General features: G+C 37.9%; 1 protein-coding gene across 1 annotated transcript in view; it reads left to right on the top strand.

Moving 5' to 3' along the window:
- Window positions 1-17,237, top strand: part of LOC122362612 (1-phosphatidylinositol 4,5-bisphosphate phosphodiesterase eta-1-like) — a 62,797-nt gene that overhangs the window by 27,560 nt on the left and 18,000 nt on the right. The window contains 10 exon segments of the mRNA XM_043264147.1: window positions 917-1,061; window positions 2,204-2,205; window positions 3,300-3,488; window positions 3,491-3,542; window positions 6,352-6,481; window positions 7,138-7,308; window positions 8,670-8,763; window positions 10,720-10,923; window positions 11,015-11,135; window positions 13,536-13,707. Of these exon segments, the coding sequence (XP_043120082.1) occupies window positions 917-1,061; window positions 2,204-2,205; window positions 3,300-3,488; window positions 3,491-3,542; window positions 6,352-6,481; window positions 7,138-7,308; window positions 8,670-8,763; window positions 10,720-10,923; window positions 11,015-11,135; window positions 13,536-13,707 (1,280 nt within the window).

The following is a 17,237-nucleotide window of genomic DNA, read 5'->3' as shown; positions in this document are numbered from 1 at the left end:
ATTTTTTTCTCTTGTATAAATCACATGTCAATATCGCATTCCACTCTCACTTTACACCATCCAAGAGCTTGTTGTTTCTACCACCCCCTCAGGCCGCCCGCGCCGATCGTGTCAGATGGTGAACATACATGCGCTTCACATACAAAACTATTATCTGCTCGATTTCACATTTTCGATTCTCCTCTGTGACTTCACCTCGAAATCCCACCGACGGCATAAAGTAGCGCTCGGGAGCATTTCGAATATTGGAGCGGGCTTGGAGGGAGACTTTTCACAGACCCTTCTCTTCGGTCCTCTGATGGAGGAGATGAGCCGAAGCGCGCTGGTGTCATGGTGCAAAGTGATTTCGAAGGAGAAGCGACCACGCCATATGCATGTATCTCCTCTCGCGCTTGTCTTTGTTTTGCAGCGAGCCAGCCTCAGCCGAGGCAGACGTTTTATTTAGAGACTTTCAGATCTGTCAGCCAATTGGTCCCAGTGGCCCTTTAGGACAGGGAGTTGCCATCTCACTCAGTCAAGAAGATAAGCTGGGTTGCAGGCAGGCTGTGCTGTGTTGCATCATTTTGGCTTTTGTTGGACTTCTCACGGGCCTCTCAGAGTTTTCAGCAGGGTTCCCGAACCTTCTTCAAGCTCTTCTTTTCTGTGCCTTGGTTGTAATTGAGCAAATCCTGAAAGTGATCTAATTTTGGCATATCCCACCACTCTACATGTGTCACAATTAAAATGACGCCCATCGTCACGCTATCTAAAAATATCCATAGTGGCGTTATCAGCCAATTTATTACCTCCATCCATCAACCGTTCCTTATTTGTAGTGACAGAATCCATTTTTATTCCGTTTTAGTATTTTACCTTGCTGTTTAAGTGTGTGTCAGCCCGCTCAATGTGTACGCGTGTGTTTATTTTGTATTCGCAGTTGAGCGATGCATGAGTGTGATGCAGTCGGGGACTCAGATGGTGAAGCTGAAGAACGGTTCTAAAGGTCTGGTGCGGCTCTTTTATTTGGATGAACACCGTTCCTGTATTCGCTGGAGACCGTCTCAAGAGAGCGAAAGCCAAGAGTAAGTCAAACACACACAGATGTATGTAAAGGGTTTTTGTTAATATACATAAACGATGATGTGGTTCTGCTAATAACTTTTTTTAATAAAGCTGAAATAAAAGTCAAATAGAAATAGAACAAGCAAACAAAAACCGAAAATTACAAAATAACTCAATCTTTAAAAAATGAACTGAAAATATAAAAGTAATGTTAACTCAAATAATAATAAATTCTATAATTAAATGTGTATATATGTTTAAATTTTACTGGAATGTATAGTCATTTTCCCATAGAATTTTGTTCTCGATTTACTTGTTTATTTTTATTATTATTATATATTTTTTTACATGTATTAAATTCTTTATTGATGGAAACATCGCTAGTGACAAACTAGAGTCAGAAACAAACTGCTTTCAATATTCCTCGTCTGTGGTTTACTGATCTCTTTCTCTCTGTCACTTTCTTGATGTCTTTTTCTTGTTTGCTGGCTTTCTCTCCTTTCTCTTTTCCTCCCCTCTCCTAGTCTCTGTGTAATACTCTCTCCCTTCTGCTTTCCCATCAAAGCAGCCCATGTAGATTCTGATATGTTGAGCGTCTGAGCGCAGCTCTCCTCTCTTACATAATGGCTGCGTATGAATCACAGGCCAGGGGCTTCCAGAAACACACCGCTCTCTCACCATCTGTGTCTGCGCTCCACTCCGCTCGTTTGGGTGAAGTGAATTCTGCATAAGCGCTCCTTTTTTACCCTGGATGAGCTGTTAGTGTGCTGGAAATAAATCCTGTTCACTCCTCTCCATATTCACTTTAGGCTTTTGTTAACGGAGCTGATCTGACCTACCCCAGATGGGTGGATTATTACACAGTACGGTTAAAAAAAAAAAAAGCTCAAGTGCTATTGTCCCCTCCATCTCACCCCCTTTCTCCCCACCTTCTCTCTATTTTGTCGCTGTCATGTTTGTGCACTGCTCTCATAAGATAAGCCTCTTTGTTAGTCCATTTGCATAATTAAAAAAAAGGATAGATTGTGCCCAGCTCATTGTCAGGTTAAGGGATCAGCACCAGAATCAATGGCTTTGATGTGACTTGGCTCTCCAGAACAGATGCGGAGCTGTTTGATAAGATTATCATCATAACAGGAAGTGTTAAAGATCTGTGCTCGAGGAGTAGCTCCCTCAGAAATGAAAAATTCTGTAATGTTATATTCTGCTCATGCCGTTCTTAACCTGCATTTTCTGTGGAACCTACTCGGCTCGCAGCAAAATAAAGATTCAGATAAAGATTAAAGTTTTTTTATGCAACCATAAGACAAAAAAGTTATTTTATGGCATTGTGGAGCACCTTTATTTTTAAGAGTGTTCATGACATTGTTTGATTTGGGGGGAATTAGTGGTTTATAATCAGTTCCTGTTCTTCAAAAGTACGGTAGCTATGGTACAGTTTAAGAAGACCTGAAATAAAGATACAGAAGCAGTTTTATGAAACTTTTTTGTTGTTGTTTGTTTGGTTTTTTGAGCTTGACAGCTGTGGCCACTATGAACTGTCATTGCATGGCAAGGGTTGCCTGAAATTTCTGCAGAAATTCTACTTTTGTGTTTCCCCCGAAAAAATAACAGCATACCAGTTCGAAATGACATGTGGTTGTGTAAAAAAGAAATGCCCCTTTGAAAGGGGATTTCTGAAAGATTCAGAGGCTGGTTTGGGTTTAGATGTTGATAAGACTGAAGTGGACAGAAAGCACATAGTGCCTGCAGAGCCTGTCAAGGATTGTGCTTTCATGTAAAGCAACACAACAAACACTCGGCGCCAATACTAAAGCCTGGGTTCCCTTATGGGAAACCAAAAAACAGTGAGGAATAATGAGAGCAACCGAGAGCAAAAGGCATAAGGGAGGAAACTGTGCTGAAATCTAATTACACATTGTTATGCTTCAATGATTTAAAAGTGAAAAGAGAGACAAGCGTAAGGAAGTTGGGGAAGTAGGAACTGTTAGATTTTGCTGCTTCAAATAATTGCTTATTCGGTTACAGAATCAGATGAGTATCATTAACACACCATTTCCACTTCAGTATCTATTCATTTGATTTTAAATTGAACTCTTCACCCAAGGAAATCTTTTATTGTAGTGGAGTAATGTGGGTCAGATCGCTGCTGGCAAGGCTTTTGCTAATGAATGTAATTCTGCGTATTGGTCATCCGTAGCTAGAGGCTCATTGTTTCAGGGGTTCAAAGATCGTGTTCTCTTTTCTCTCCCTTCCAGTCACCATCGACTCACTCTACAAGGTCACAGAAGGTCGTCAGTCTGACATTTTCCATCGCCATGCAGAAGGAAACTTTGATCCGAGTTGTTGTTTCACTATTTACCATGGAAATCACATGGAATCTCTGGATTTGGTCACCTCTAACGCAGAGGAAGCGAGGACATGGGTGACGGGACTCAGATACCTGATGGCGGTATCAGTGATGAAGATTCACTAGCTAAGAGACAGCGCACACATGACCAATATCCTTTCCTGCAAGACGGACAAATTGATATATTTATATGTAATCGCTTACTCATTTTTATGTTGTGTCTTATGGGGACCACAAAAAGAGATGTTCTGAGATATGTTCAAACTGCTCTTTAAATTGTTTATCAATTGTAGACACTACTGTCCAAATCTTTCAGGACACTAAGACTCTTTAAATCAATCAATCAATCAATCAATATATGAACTTATTAACTCCTAAAACTCCTTATTGATTTTAGTCCTCATACAAAACTATCACATGGCCTTGGAAGATGAAAAAGAGCTTGCGGGACTACTTTTATGGTGATTTGATTTTTGCCACTGCCTTCGTGGTTTGTAAAAGAGCAGCTTTGACTTTCAGAATTCAAAAGAACAGAAGTCTTCATTTTAAGCCGAAGTAATCATTAAATGGAGGATTGAGGAGGAGTTGCGTACATCATTGGATAACTAGATGAAGGCAGAGAGGGAAGGAAGGATTTGTGATTGATTTTGACTGACTGATTTCGACCGATTTACAAAAGAGAGAGATGTACAAAGAGGGAGGTAGCGTGAGCTCTTTGAATCTGTCTGCCTGTGAGCAGTTCACTGCTTCGGGGAGTCTTCCTCTGCAGGGAGATCTTACAGAAGCATAGCCTCACATAAAAGGACCAGCCTTAGAGGAAGAGGAAGAGGAGATAAAAAGCCAGAGCTGCTCATCCTCTCCTCCCTTATGTTTATGTCTGTTATTCTCATTAAAGAGGCGTGAGTCATCAGGAGGCAGTCATTATAATCTGCCATAACAGTAGAAACACAGCATATGGCCATTGGTAATTTCACTCATGCTTTCAATCTAGAAGCCAGTTCAACTGTGACCCGTTTTATTGTTGTGCATAAAGAGACAGTGTGCCCTTCATTTCAAAGACGTGATCACAGAGAATGACAAAGACCTAAAGTGTCTTCAGACTTGGCAACCTATAAGGTGGCAACACCTTGATTAACTTTTTTTAAGTAAATCAAATGAAAAAAATGCTTTGGGGTGAATCCGTCTTGCTTGTGTGCTATTTTGTGATACACACCAATCTTTTCACATTCATTTTGCACGCAAACCTGTAAAATCTGACTGGAAAAGGTCTCATAAAAATGCGTTCCTCTGTGCACTTTTTGCACAACACCGTTTTCACGTGCCTTACTGTATGTTTCGCTGCAGTTTAAAAGAGAATGTCCACTGAGTGGCGCCAAAACACAGGTTTAATACATGAACCCTGGCATATTTTTATTAATATAGGTATGTATTACAGTGTTTCAGGATTAAAATAACCGCGGAATGTTAATAATAATAAGTTGATGATCTGTCATGTCGGAAATATATCTGATCAATCCAGTTAAACCCCATCTGATTGCAGTTGTTGATGCAACTGTGCCATTTCAATTTCCTTTTACACACATTTGAACTGCTTTTTCAAACCCGGAGCTCCTCTCCTCTCAAGTGATCTCTGTACTCAACCCATAGATATGAAGCTGGATATGTGTGACGCTAGCGTTCAAAAGCATCAGTTTTACTGTCAGAGTTTCACTGCCTCTGGTGTACATTCCTTTTGAAACTGCAATTATATGTACCTGTTGGTACATATTTCATGTCTCACAAAAAATACGATGAGACCAGGTAGGAAAAAATAACAGGAGTCACTGTCGCAGACTAATGGACCACAGAGTGATCTTTAAAATTTAAGAATCAATATCAAGACTGTTCAAATGAAGAAAATCTATATTTTTAGAGCAGACTAGTCAGGAGCACAGGCATAGAAATGTACCCACTCACACTTTCTATACAAGACATGCTTAACAGATCAAAGAAAACGGATGAAGATTAAATAATACATAATATAAAATAGATATTTTGCTTTAAAGACCTCTCTGGTTAAATTTAAATGCCCTCTGATTAGCTTTCTAATTGCGTCGCTGTTACCTGAATCGACCGCTATATTTGGATGACTTTCAAAGTCTGTCCCTTGTCTGCAGACCCTTCCGAGTAGCCTTTCACTGTTTTCCTTTCAGTCACAGAAGCACTGTTTCTTTCCTGACTGTAATTACATCCATCAAGGCTCTCTGCCAACCGTCATACTTCAGAAAACCAGACATCTCTTCTTCCGCAATATAGGCGATCTATTTCACGACAGCTTCTCACTACTGATCACGCATACAGAAAAACATTCCTCCATACCTATACGCACACATTTGCAAGTATCCTAGCGAATTTATCCCAAATTTTCTAGGATATTTATTACAGGCACAGAAATGTCTTGCTAATCACGCATTTGCCCTCTAAGCGGATTAAGAGTCAGCTCTTTGTTTTCAACATCTCATAACTCGGACCTTTTCACTTTATGACACGGATAAAGCAGCCCGATCGCACTCAACAGATGGGCTGAAGCATTAAAACAGAGCTTTACTTTTTTCAACTGTCAGGATGGCCGTTTTTTTGTAAAAAATCAATGAAAGTGCACACTTGCGCTGTAAAAAATGTGTGTTTGTCAGCTGTGGGATTCTCTCAGTTGTGCATTAGAGCTAATTGTGTTACAGCTCGGAGAAGAGAGAAGGATGAGCTCATCCACTCCTGATGTGCACAGGCAGAAAAGTAATACAGATAATCATGTTCCTAATTAGGTTTTAGAAATGAGAAGCGTACAAAAATCATAAAAATCTGTTTAAACGGCGTTGTCATCCTGAAATCATCTGATCAAGATAATTGTCAGTGTAACTTTATTCTGTGGCTTCATTGTCCAGCTTTTTCTCTGGTGGTCTTTTCTCTTAACCCTGCTGTAAGTGGATGAAGCAGACCTTCGAGGAGGCTGATAAGAATGGAGATGGTCTTCTGAACATCGAAGAGATCTACCAGCTTTTACACAAGTTGAACGTCAACCTGCCTCGCAGGAAAGTCAAACAGATGTTCCAGGTATGTGGGGATGATTGGAATACTGGAAGTTTTCTTTCAGTAATCAGCCATGGCTTTCTTTCTTTCAGAAGATTGCAAATGAAGATTTTTAGTGATATAAACAATTAAACAATATTAGTGTTTTTCTTGCACATTCTTGTCTTGTGGATTGCTAGGATAATGGCTGTACAGTATGTGCTTTTTGAATCTTCACTATTTATGTTCATTTAAGAACGGAAAGGCATGAAGGTGAGTAGATAATGAGAGAATTTTGGGTGGTGAACTGTCATTTTAAATAGCACATTGTTTTCTTTGTACAATTTGTTCAGCAGAGCTGTGCTAAGACCATTGTGTTCTATATAGCACCTTATGATTAAAGTTGTATCTCTGTTTTTGCTTCAGTTCACTTTGAAGACATTGGATTTGAGCTAGAACTGAGCAGTAGTACCTTTAAAAGTAAAAGAGAGAGGGGTTGTGCAGAAAGGAGAGTATAATACAGATGACAAAATGAAGAATTTTCAGTTAAACTTTTATGAGCGTTATTCAAAAAAACGAGTTTAGACTATTGTCATAGAACAAGCATGAAGAGACAGTTTTTCACTTCATATTTTCATTTAACGGATATTTTCTCTTTGAAACCCATTATGCATCTGTTCTCTTTCTGCACGTGTTGACAGGAAGCAGACACTGATGATCAGCAGGGCACTCTGACGTTTGAGGAGTTCACTGTCTTCTATAAGATGATGTCATTAAGGCGAGACCTTTATCTGCTGCTCATGTGCTTCAGTGAGAAGAAGGATCACCTGACCGGAGAGGAACTCGGCAACTTTCTGCGAGTGGAGCAAAAGGTCTGTTTGTGATCAAAACCTGTGGTCTCTCACATTCGATATTGTGTCTCTTCTCATTGACCATATTTATATGTCATTCTTATATAGATACTTGAATCTATGTTAAATTCTACCTGGTATCATGTCATAAACGTAACTGAGTGCTCTTTTTAGCGAGGCACAAAAATGCTTACCGGTAAGTACGTATCACTGTAGTTTCCAAAAGAAATGAACAATAGAGGCAGTAAAACTACACCTTTTATTCGTTTTCAAAGTTTCGAAGCCTAATATTCACACATATTTTTCTGAGACCAGGCTGGTTAATTTCCAGTACACATGTTCCAGTGACCATGTCTGTTTATGATATTTTCATGCTTTTATGAACATACATGATTATTGCAGAAGCTCTCTCCCTCAGCCCTACATAGTATTTTAAATGTAAATCCCATAAGCGCTGTCCTGACTGATGTTCCGTAACCGCCTCTGATGTCAGGCTTTTAGCTCCTTCCTCTTCCTTTTCAAGCTTTTGCATCATGTATATATATATATATATATCCAAGCCTGTACTTCCAAACACATATAACACAAGTAATGCAGAACTACTGTAAACAACACATTCTATATTTATTATTAATATGTGTGTATGTACAACTGTTTAAACATTTAGGAAATTAATATTTTTTTCAAGGACACATTAAATTGACCAAAAGCGTCAGTAAGGTCTTTGATATTGTTTCAAACGATATCTCAAATAAGATTTTCTTTTTGCATTCTATTCAACAAAGAATACTGAAATGCATTTAGTACAGTTTTTACAAAAATATTAAGTAGCACAACTCTATATATATCACTTGTATTCTTTATGACTTTGGCTACTTTCTATTATAGTTTTGATTCCTAATGGTTGTATAGATGCATTACACCTCATCATTTCACTGTGTTTTATGTATTAGTTTGTGTTACACCCTTTATCATCTTTCCCTATTCCATCTCGGTATTTGCCAGAGCTTTTGGGCATTCTTTAAGATTCAGAAAGTGAAAGGCTCTGCCTCTCTATCAGCCGTTATAATGGCTTTCCAGCTGAGGCTATGAACAGCCCCAGTGTGATGCTAAAAAAGCCTCTCTGTGCCCCTGCTCCCTCTCTCTGCCCACGCACGGGCCACAAAGCCCTAGGGGAAGTTGTGAAAAGAAGGAAAGGGTGAAGACAAAACAGAAGGATGAAGTCATTTAGTGACAGAATGGCAGTTTGGAAGATTTTTTGTGATCTTACTTTAAAAGAAGGTGACCCTTAGAGACCAGATGATTGACATGTTACGGATCCTATCTGGAAGACTGACATGAGGTTGACCCTCTCTATTCATTTCTTTTCTGCTTCTTCACAGATGTCCAATGTGACCCCTGAGTACTGTCTGGACATAATCAATAAGTTTGAAGTCTCTGAGGAGAACAAGCAGAATGGAGTTCTTGGAATTGAAGGTGAGGACTATGTTTGGCCACACTCAGCTTTTCTTTCCCTCCCTATTTTCCTGGATTTTTAGGAAACCTGGCGGAATGTCTGAATATCTAGACTCAAACTATTCCTGGTCATGTGTGTAACGAATGCTGTAACCAAAAATTAAAGGAATAGTTCGCCTCCAAATTTGTTGTCATCATTTACTCAACCTCATGTCATTCCAAACCTTTCTTATTATGAACATAAAATAATTTTGAAGAATGCTGATGATTAAATAGTTGCTGGTCCCCATTGTCTTCCATAATATGTCTCAAGTCAATGGTGACCACGAACTGTGCAGTTAAAAATATCTTCTTTAGTGTTCAACTCATGAAAGAAACTTATACGGGTTTGAAACGATTGAGGGGAAGCAAATGATGAAAACATTTACATTTTTGAGTCAACTATTCCTTTAATGTCCAAACTAGATCTCAGAACAGCACAAGCTCAACACCAATACATAGACACTGCTAAGCCAGTACCAGTTAGACGGTGTCATGAAAATATGTCATGTTTATTGTATGGCATTGGTGTCTCCATTAAGTGCCAACCTACCATAAAGCTATAGAATAGCTGTATCAGAAAGTAGAAATGTGTTTACCATTACTATAAAGAGTTGGGTAGTGTGACAGCAGAACGGGATCTTAAAGTTTCTGTTTTGTATGTGTGTGTGTCATGAAATTTCATCTGATCTTTTTAGAGCTTTATTGATTGGGTCCATGAACACTGTTCACTGACAGTGAAGCACTAGCCATCCCCTTTCCCCTTAAGCTAAATAAGACACAGGGGCTCAGTTCAGCTTGGCTTCCTGCTAGAGCAAAGCTGATGGAACTGATTGACCCTGCAATGCTGTGTGTGAGCCCTTAATAATCCTCTGGCCAAACCAGACTATAGGCTATCTATCTATCTATCTATCTATCTATCTATCTATCTATCTATCTATCTATCTATCTATCTATCTATCTATCTATCTATCTATCAATCACCTGGCATTTCCATTTCTCTCTTTTTGACCACCTTCCTAGTTTTGAAGAAGTGATCTTTCAATGTAATTTTGTGAAATAATTTGAAGGAGGCAACAGAACATGACACAGTGGGCATCGGCGTTTGTCACATTTTCACAAAAGTCTGCAGAATTGTTGTGGTTTGTGCTAGAGTCAGGACTAGCAGAAGAACGTTGTGCTTTTTTGCATAGTTTCGTCTACAAACCAAACTTCCGATTTCAGCTGGCAGTTGAAATCCCTAAAATGAGGTCAGTAGGCAGAGAGCGGGCAGACTTTAGTGGCCGTTCGTACACATTTGAACACACGAGCGTCTACACTGTGAAAAAAAATCAGTCAAATTTGTTTTCGACTACTTCTGGAAGTGGCAAGAAGCTCAAAAGATTTCAGATCCGATTTACACATGTATTTAACATTGTCCACGTGATTGGATGGCGAAAAACACATCTTAATAACAAATGTAAACAGGTCCTTTTTATACATGCTATTTCTTGGGAATTTGTAATAGTTTTTTAGTTTATGTGTGTGGGCTGCTTCCATAATTGTGTGTATGATGTGTTTTGTATGACTTGTTTTCCATTAGAGTCTTGTCAAACGTAAACTAATTCATTCAGCACACATCTGCTGCATACCACTCGCACACAACTCTCTTTTTGTCTGGAAACTGCATTTTTGAAAGAGAGCAAGCCACTTAGGCTTTTAAAAAGTCACTGGAATGGTCTCTCCATTTGTTGCACTCTGCAATTTTGCCATCACCCCTTTTGTCTTTAAAAGAGTTGATTGTTGTACCAACTGATATTTTAGCAGTGCACCATCAGTCGTTTGCTCAAATCGTAAGATCGTTTTGTTTTCGACTTGTTTTGATTTTGTAGCTCTATGTAACATACAGCTCGAATAAATAAAAAATGAACAGCTTTTTTGGGTCTGTTTTTTACCTAGGGTTCACCAACTACATGAGGAGCCCAGTCTGTGATGTGTTCAATCCTCAGCACAACGAAGTCAACCAAGACATGGATCAGTCCCTGTGTAACTATTTCATTGCCTCTTCCCACAACACCTACTTGACTGGAGATCAGCTGCTGTCCCATTCCAAGACGGACATGTATGCTTGGGTTCTGCAGGCCGGCTGCCGCTGTGTGGAAGGTAAGAGATTGTGGATACATGTCTAATACATCTTTTCCAATGGCTGTAATTAATTTTAGAGACTTGTTTGTAACTATGCTTTGTGTTACAGTGGACTGTTGGGATGGTCCAGACGGGGAGCCTATGGTTCAACACGGTTACACTCTGACCTCCAAGATCACCTTTAAATCTGTCATTGAGACCATCAACAAATACGCATTTGTAAACAATGAGTGCGTACTTCCTTCTCTCTTCATTTTTTTTTTCTTTTGTGATAGTTGCTCATGATCGTTAGTCATTAGTCATTAGTTGATGTTAGGAAATAAATCATCATTTTCTTTGTAGCTTACAAAACTTTCCCTGGTGGGCGTAGTAAAGCCATTGAAAGCTCATTTAAATAAACCATATGTTCAGTTTTCAAGCATTTTCACATTTAAAGAAGGAACTCTGATGTATCATTATTCATTTTGCTACTAAAACTGTAAGTCAAGTAAGTCAACTGTAAGTTTTTGGTACGAAAAAGTATGTTATTTTTTTTATTTTTCTTTAAATAGTTTAAAATATTATTTTAGAGCCAAAAATTTGAACTAAAATGTTTTTTTAGTACTAATAACAGATTAAAAAAATTATGTTGACACATTTAACTTCACATATTTCATACAGCCTTATATAATACCCCAAAAAATAACATGTACTACATGCAGCAAGCAGTAAGTTAGTTTTCCATTTACTATTACAGTACAGCTTCATAATACAAAATTGCTTGGTGCTCCTGAAAATACTGCATATTTAAGTAATCATTTTCACAAGGGAACGTTGTGTGTGTTCATTTTTGCTATCTGCTTTCCATTGTAATAGACTGTTAATTCAAAAATAATTCAGATGGGCTAGAAACCTCTATGTTTGCTTTGTCTTATTAGACAAGGCATCCAGTGAGGTGCATGACAAAAAAATGATATCATTTGTTGTGGAAAATTGTTTTGTTTATCACCATGAGGATAAGTATGGTAATAATTGAAGAGATCTTCCTGTACCACTGCCTGGGTGCTCTTAGAAAGCTACCTGTCTGTTTCTTTAGTGGTTTTTTATCATTAAACAGACACCTGTTTCAGCTAATGGCTCAACATAATGGAGCAAATGAGACTTTTAGCACATGCACATCACATGCAAATTACACTCACCAAATCCCATGACACCTGCTGAGACAGCACTGCTATCACTGTAGCCCTACAGGGCATCTTTTTATCTTCCGCTTCTCTCGTTCAGATTCCCTTGTTTTGTGTGTGTTCATGAGTGTGCGTATTTGTGCGCGAGAGGAATGTCGATCACAATGTAGAGCTTTTTAAACCCAGAGGGTTTCCCTGATTCCTGGGTATCTGACATTCAGGTTAACTTGTTAGCTAAGCTGTTTGAATCTAATTTGGTCATTTTCACGGATCGCAGCATTTTAATAATAATAGTATTGCTGTTATTATTATTTTCATTATTGTTATTAGTAGTAGTATTAATTGTAATAGCGTAGAAATTCGGGAAACACTTTATTTTACGGTCTCTTAACTAGTTGCTAATTAGCATGCTTATTACTAAAATACTAGCCATTTATTAGTAGTAATTAAGCACATATTACATGACCCTATTCTACAGCCCTAATTCTACCCAATACCTCAATTTAACTACCGTACTAACTAATAATAAGCAGCAATGTAAGAATTTATTGAGGAAAAAGACAGTTAATAGTTAAAGTGTTCCCTATTCTAAAGTGTTTAGAAAATTTTGAAAAGGAAATTTGTACGCGTGTATTTTGTTTATACATTTAGGCTCTGCTTTAAAACATAGATGTGAATATAAAATATAGAAGTTGAATAGTTTTATATCTGCATTTGACCTATTACTTGACCAAACCTGGCAGAACTCTTTTACAGTAAAATATGTGAATGTCATTAAAACAATTTAGTGGATAAGAAATTAAAATTTAAATAAATATTAATAAAATTTAAATAAAACCGTTTGTAGTGGGATAAGAAAACTTAACTTAATTCAAGTAGTTATTCTCTAAAAGTACTCTCAATTGTAAGTCGCTTTGGATAAAAGCGTCTGCAAAATGACTAAATGTAAATGTAAATGTAAAAAACATATCTACTTCAGACATGTATAATATCTTTGTGTGTATTGCTTTTCAATAAATGTATCATTATTCATGGATGTTTCAATAGATTTATTGGTGAACAAAGCACAGACATCGATTAAGATTTTTGCACTGTAAAATGTGTGGAATTCCCGCATGCTTTTGGAAACGCCTTTTTAGAGAATTGAAACCATAGTCAAGTGTGATTTGTTTGAGCGTGCAGATGAAGTAAACAGAACAGCCAGACAGCATGCGGCAAGGGAAAGAAAGTCAAAAGACAGACAGACGGGAAAAAGGGAAGAGTGAGATGGCAAAAGAGAGAGAGAGAGAGAGAGAGAGAGAGCACATGACAGTGAAGATGAGTCAAGATGAAAGAAATACGGATAAAAGGTTAATGTCAGGGGAAGGCTCTGGAGGCAGGGAGCAGCTGCTGACTGTTCTAGCTGTTCCCTGGTTTGTGATTACCGTCACCCTCATCCTTTCTCTCTTCTGTCTCCTGCTGCGTCAGGTTCCCCGTGATCCTGTCCATAGAGAATCACTGCAGCATTCAGCAGCAGAAGAAGATAGCTCAGCACCTGAAAGAGATCTTCGGAGACAAGCTGGAGGTGGGGGAGGCTCTGAACAAAGACCCAAAGCAGCTTCCCAGTCCAAACTCCCTCAAGGGCAAGATACTTATAAAGGTTTGGCACAAACTAAACCCTTTCCTGCTTTAATCCAGTGTCTCTTTTTCTGGTATTTGTTAAACCCAAATCAAATTTACATGCTGGTACGGAATAGTTAGTTCTGGTTTGGTGCTGGTCTAACTGGTGAACCAGAATAGCATTATCAAAATTCTGGTAGCATTCTACAGTGTTTACTCCCTGGTAAATATCTTGTACCTACAGGCAAATGACGTCGTACATGCATGAAAATTACTTTGTACATAAAGACTGAATGTTCACTTACAGGTAGTGCCCATGCGTAGCAACTAATTAGACACTTTACTGTACTTACTAATGTATTTACATGGTAAATACACTTAACATAATTATAGACGCAACACTTTTGTTTTTGCCCCTATTTTTCATGAGCTGAACTCAAAGATCTAAGTTTTTTTCTATGTATACAAAAGGCCCATTTCTCTCAAATATTTTAAAAACCTGTGTTTGTGAGCACTTCTCTTTTGCCGAGATAATCCATCCACTTCACAGATGTGGCATATCAAGCTAATCATGCTGATTAGACAGCATGATTATTGCACAGGTGTGCCTTAGGCTGACCACAATAAAAAGCCACTGTAAAATGTGACTGTGTTCAAACACTCTTTGAGTTCAGCTCAAAGTGTTGCTTTTATAATTTTTTTTCAGTGTATGTAGTACTTAAGGGCAAGTGAGTACAAAGAGGCACGTCCTTACAGTATCCATATATGGTAACTAATAAGACACATTACTGTTCATACTAATAATATGTACATGGTTAATGCGTAGCAACAATGGAAAAAATTTGCTATTATGTGGTAATAAACGAGACACATACTGTACTTGGTATACAAGTGGTAAACATGTAGTACTTGCAAACAAGTTTGTGTTAATGTTATATTGCACTCCACAACAGTGCTTATAAAAGAAATAGTAATTAATTATTATGTAATATTTGTGTAAAATGGTTCACTTTATTTTACAGAACTATTTCAACATACTTACTATGAATTACTGGTGTATGAACCTGTTAGTTAATGTACAGAATAAGTTCTGCAGCACTCAAGTTGGGGATATAAACATGGATCAAGGTACTTCATTAATGGTAGTAGTAATTAATGGTAGATGGTACATAGTAAGTATATGAAAAATGGAATGTAAAATTACACATTTACCATGCGTATACATTAGTAAGTACAGTGAAGTGTAATTACTAATTACACTTAGTTATTACCTGTAAGTGACAGTTTTTACTCACACTTGTCTGTATGTACAAATAACAACTGGGAGAAAGCTCACTGATCCCTAGGGAATGGGACACCAAAGTTATAAAAGCTTGCAAATGTATTGGGTGTCGCCCAGCCTGCAGCTTTACAGATCTCCGCTAGAGAGGTCTCCCAGAGGGACCAACACTCAAAGTGGAATGAGCCCTCACTCACCTTGGGACTTTTACTCCAAAGTGATGGCCTCCACCACCCAATGGGCCAAACTCTGAGGAGCGGTCTAGAAGGGTTTAACCTTCTCACCCTCTGAGGAACCTTGAGGTCTAAGGTCCTTCCTCCCTAATCTACCAGGGAGGGTCTGTCAAGAGGAGCATGAGGTCCGTAAACCAGGTTCAGGTGGGCCAAAAAGGCACACTCCTAGGGGAAATGGCTCACCTTGGGACTTTTACTCCAAAGTGATGGCCTCCACCACCCAATGGGCCAAACTCTGAGGAGCTGTCTAAAAGGGTGTAACCTTCTCGACATCTCAAGAGACACTCTCAACGACTGTGCAGCTGTAGGAAATTGCTCTTTTATATGGTGGCTCAGGGGAAGGACCGGAATGTACGGGGAGTGGCCTTGGCATGCAGATTCCACTATCCAATTCTCATTGGCCTTTTCTCACAGTCAAATGGAACATTAAGTGCCATTTGTAATGCATAGAGAAATTTAGTTATCGAGTTGGGCAGAATTGTGAAGTTTTTCACATCCACAATTTTATGGTTGTTAAATAATTGGCAGTGAAAGACAGTTATGAAAATCTTTTTTGTGATGGAAAAAATGTAGATGAGCAGGGACAGCCAGAGCGTGTGAGGAGAGAATGAGTATCAGTTAGAAAGACATTAAAGGTTGAGGTGTAATACAGGTGTGAAGGTCTGGAGTTAGCTTTTATAGTCTAGCAAGTTGGAAAAGACGCATATACTTGTGTATTTTATAAAGACACTTAATAGAAATAATTTTTTCATACTAAGTTAATCATATTTCCAGTCACCTGATAATAAAATCACCCCTTACCTTAACAGAATGCTTCAAAATGGCTGAGTGGCATTTTTGAATTTCAAAATACAGTGTTTTTTAACCTATTTCATTTACGACACATTAGATGTTTACACTGTTATGCCCAGGTTTATGTTATAATTCCCAAGTCATCATCTGTGTTCTTATAAACCATGTCTAGCCATGTCAGCACACAAATACTAAGATACAACTCTTGCATTGCTAACTTCTACGCCATCACCGTAGTCTTACAAAAAATGATGTAAACAGTACCGCAATTATGTTCAGCTTTTGTGTGTGTGTGTGCGTGTTTGTTAAATGCTTTTCACCAATTAAAGTAGATGATTCATTCAGAAATGAAGCAAGTAACAGGAAAGATAGATTACTGAATTATTATCTTACTCAGTTCATTCAAAAACATGGATTCATTGTGTGTTGCTCAGAGATGCACTACAGTTTTGTTGTGGCTTGATTGGAACTATATGTTTATTGTTGAAATTCAGTAAAACTGGCTATACCAATAACATAGTGTCTAAAACTCAATGTTAACTTATTTATTGAGCTGCTTAATATAAAATCTAAATGGGTAATTGCTGTGCCATACTGTGTCATATGACGTAAATATAAGAAAAAATGCACACAGGGGCATTTCTTCATTGAATTTTTAGAGGGACATAACTGCATTCTGATAAGCTGCATCACACAGACAGTCATTGCCCTGCATCATGCTTATCAGTGCACTGCGTTAAATGAGTTAATACATTTTATGATTTTTTTTTCCTACATAATTATTGGTACACAATTAACATGTTAAATTGACAGCCCTAGAATAAACACATGAAGAGTTAATTTGCAAAAAGAGATAACATATTTGCAATTAGCTTGTTTTGATTAAATTAAAAATACAGCTAACGTAATAAAAAAAATTTAACTTTGAAAATGATTAAAAACCGTATCAGTTTTTTTTTTTTTGCAAATAAACTCATCACAGGCAAAAAGAAATAAATAAATACATACATAAAGAACACACAATAAAAAGTTAAATAAATTTGAGAAATGTTAAATTCCAGTTAAATATCTTCATAATCCTTTATAATGTTTCTTTATGTATATTATTAGGTGCATTTGGTGTAGTTTAGTGGGCAGTTTTTGTTTGTAGATGATGATATTGTGGGGAGTAAGTGATTGCAAGGGAGTCGAGACAGAAGAATCCAACCTCAAATGCATCATTATTTTAGCATAAAACTTTTTCCATAACATGAAAATAGACTGTGG

The sequence above is a fragment of the Puntigrus tetrazona genome, chromosome 18, assembly GCF_018831695.1.
Source record: "Puntigrus tetrazona isolate hp1 chromosome 18, ASM1883169v1, whole genome shotgun sequence".
Taxonomy (NCBI): domain Eukaryota; kingdom Metazoa; phylum Chordata; class Actinopteri; order Cypriniformes; family Cyprinidae; genus Puntigrus; species Puntigrus tetrazona.
This window is presented reverse-complemented; position numbering and strand designations above follow the sequence as displayed.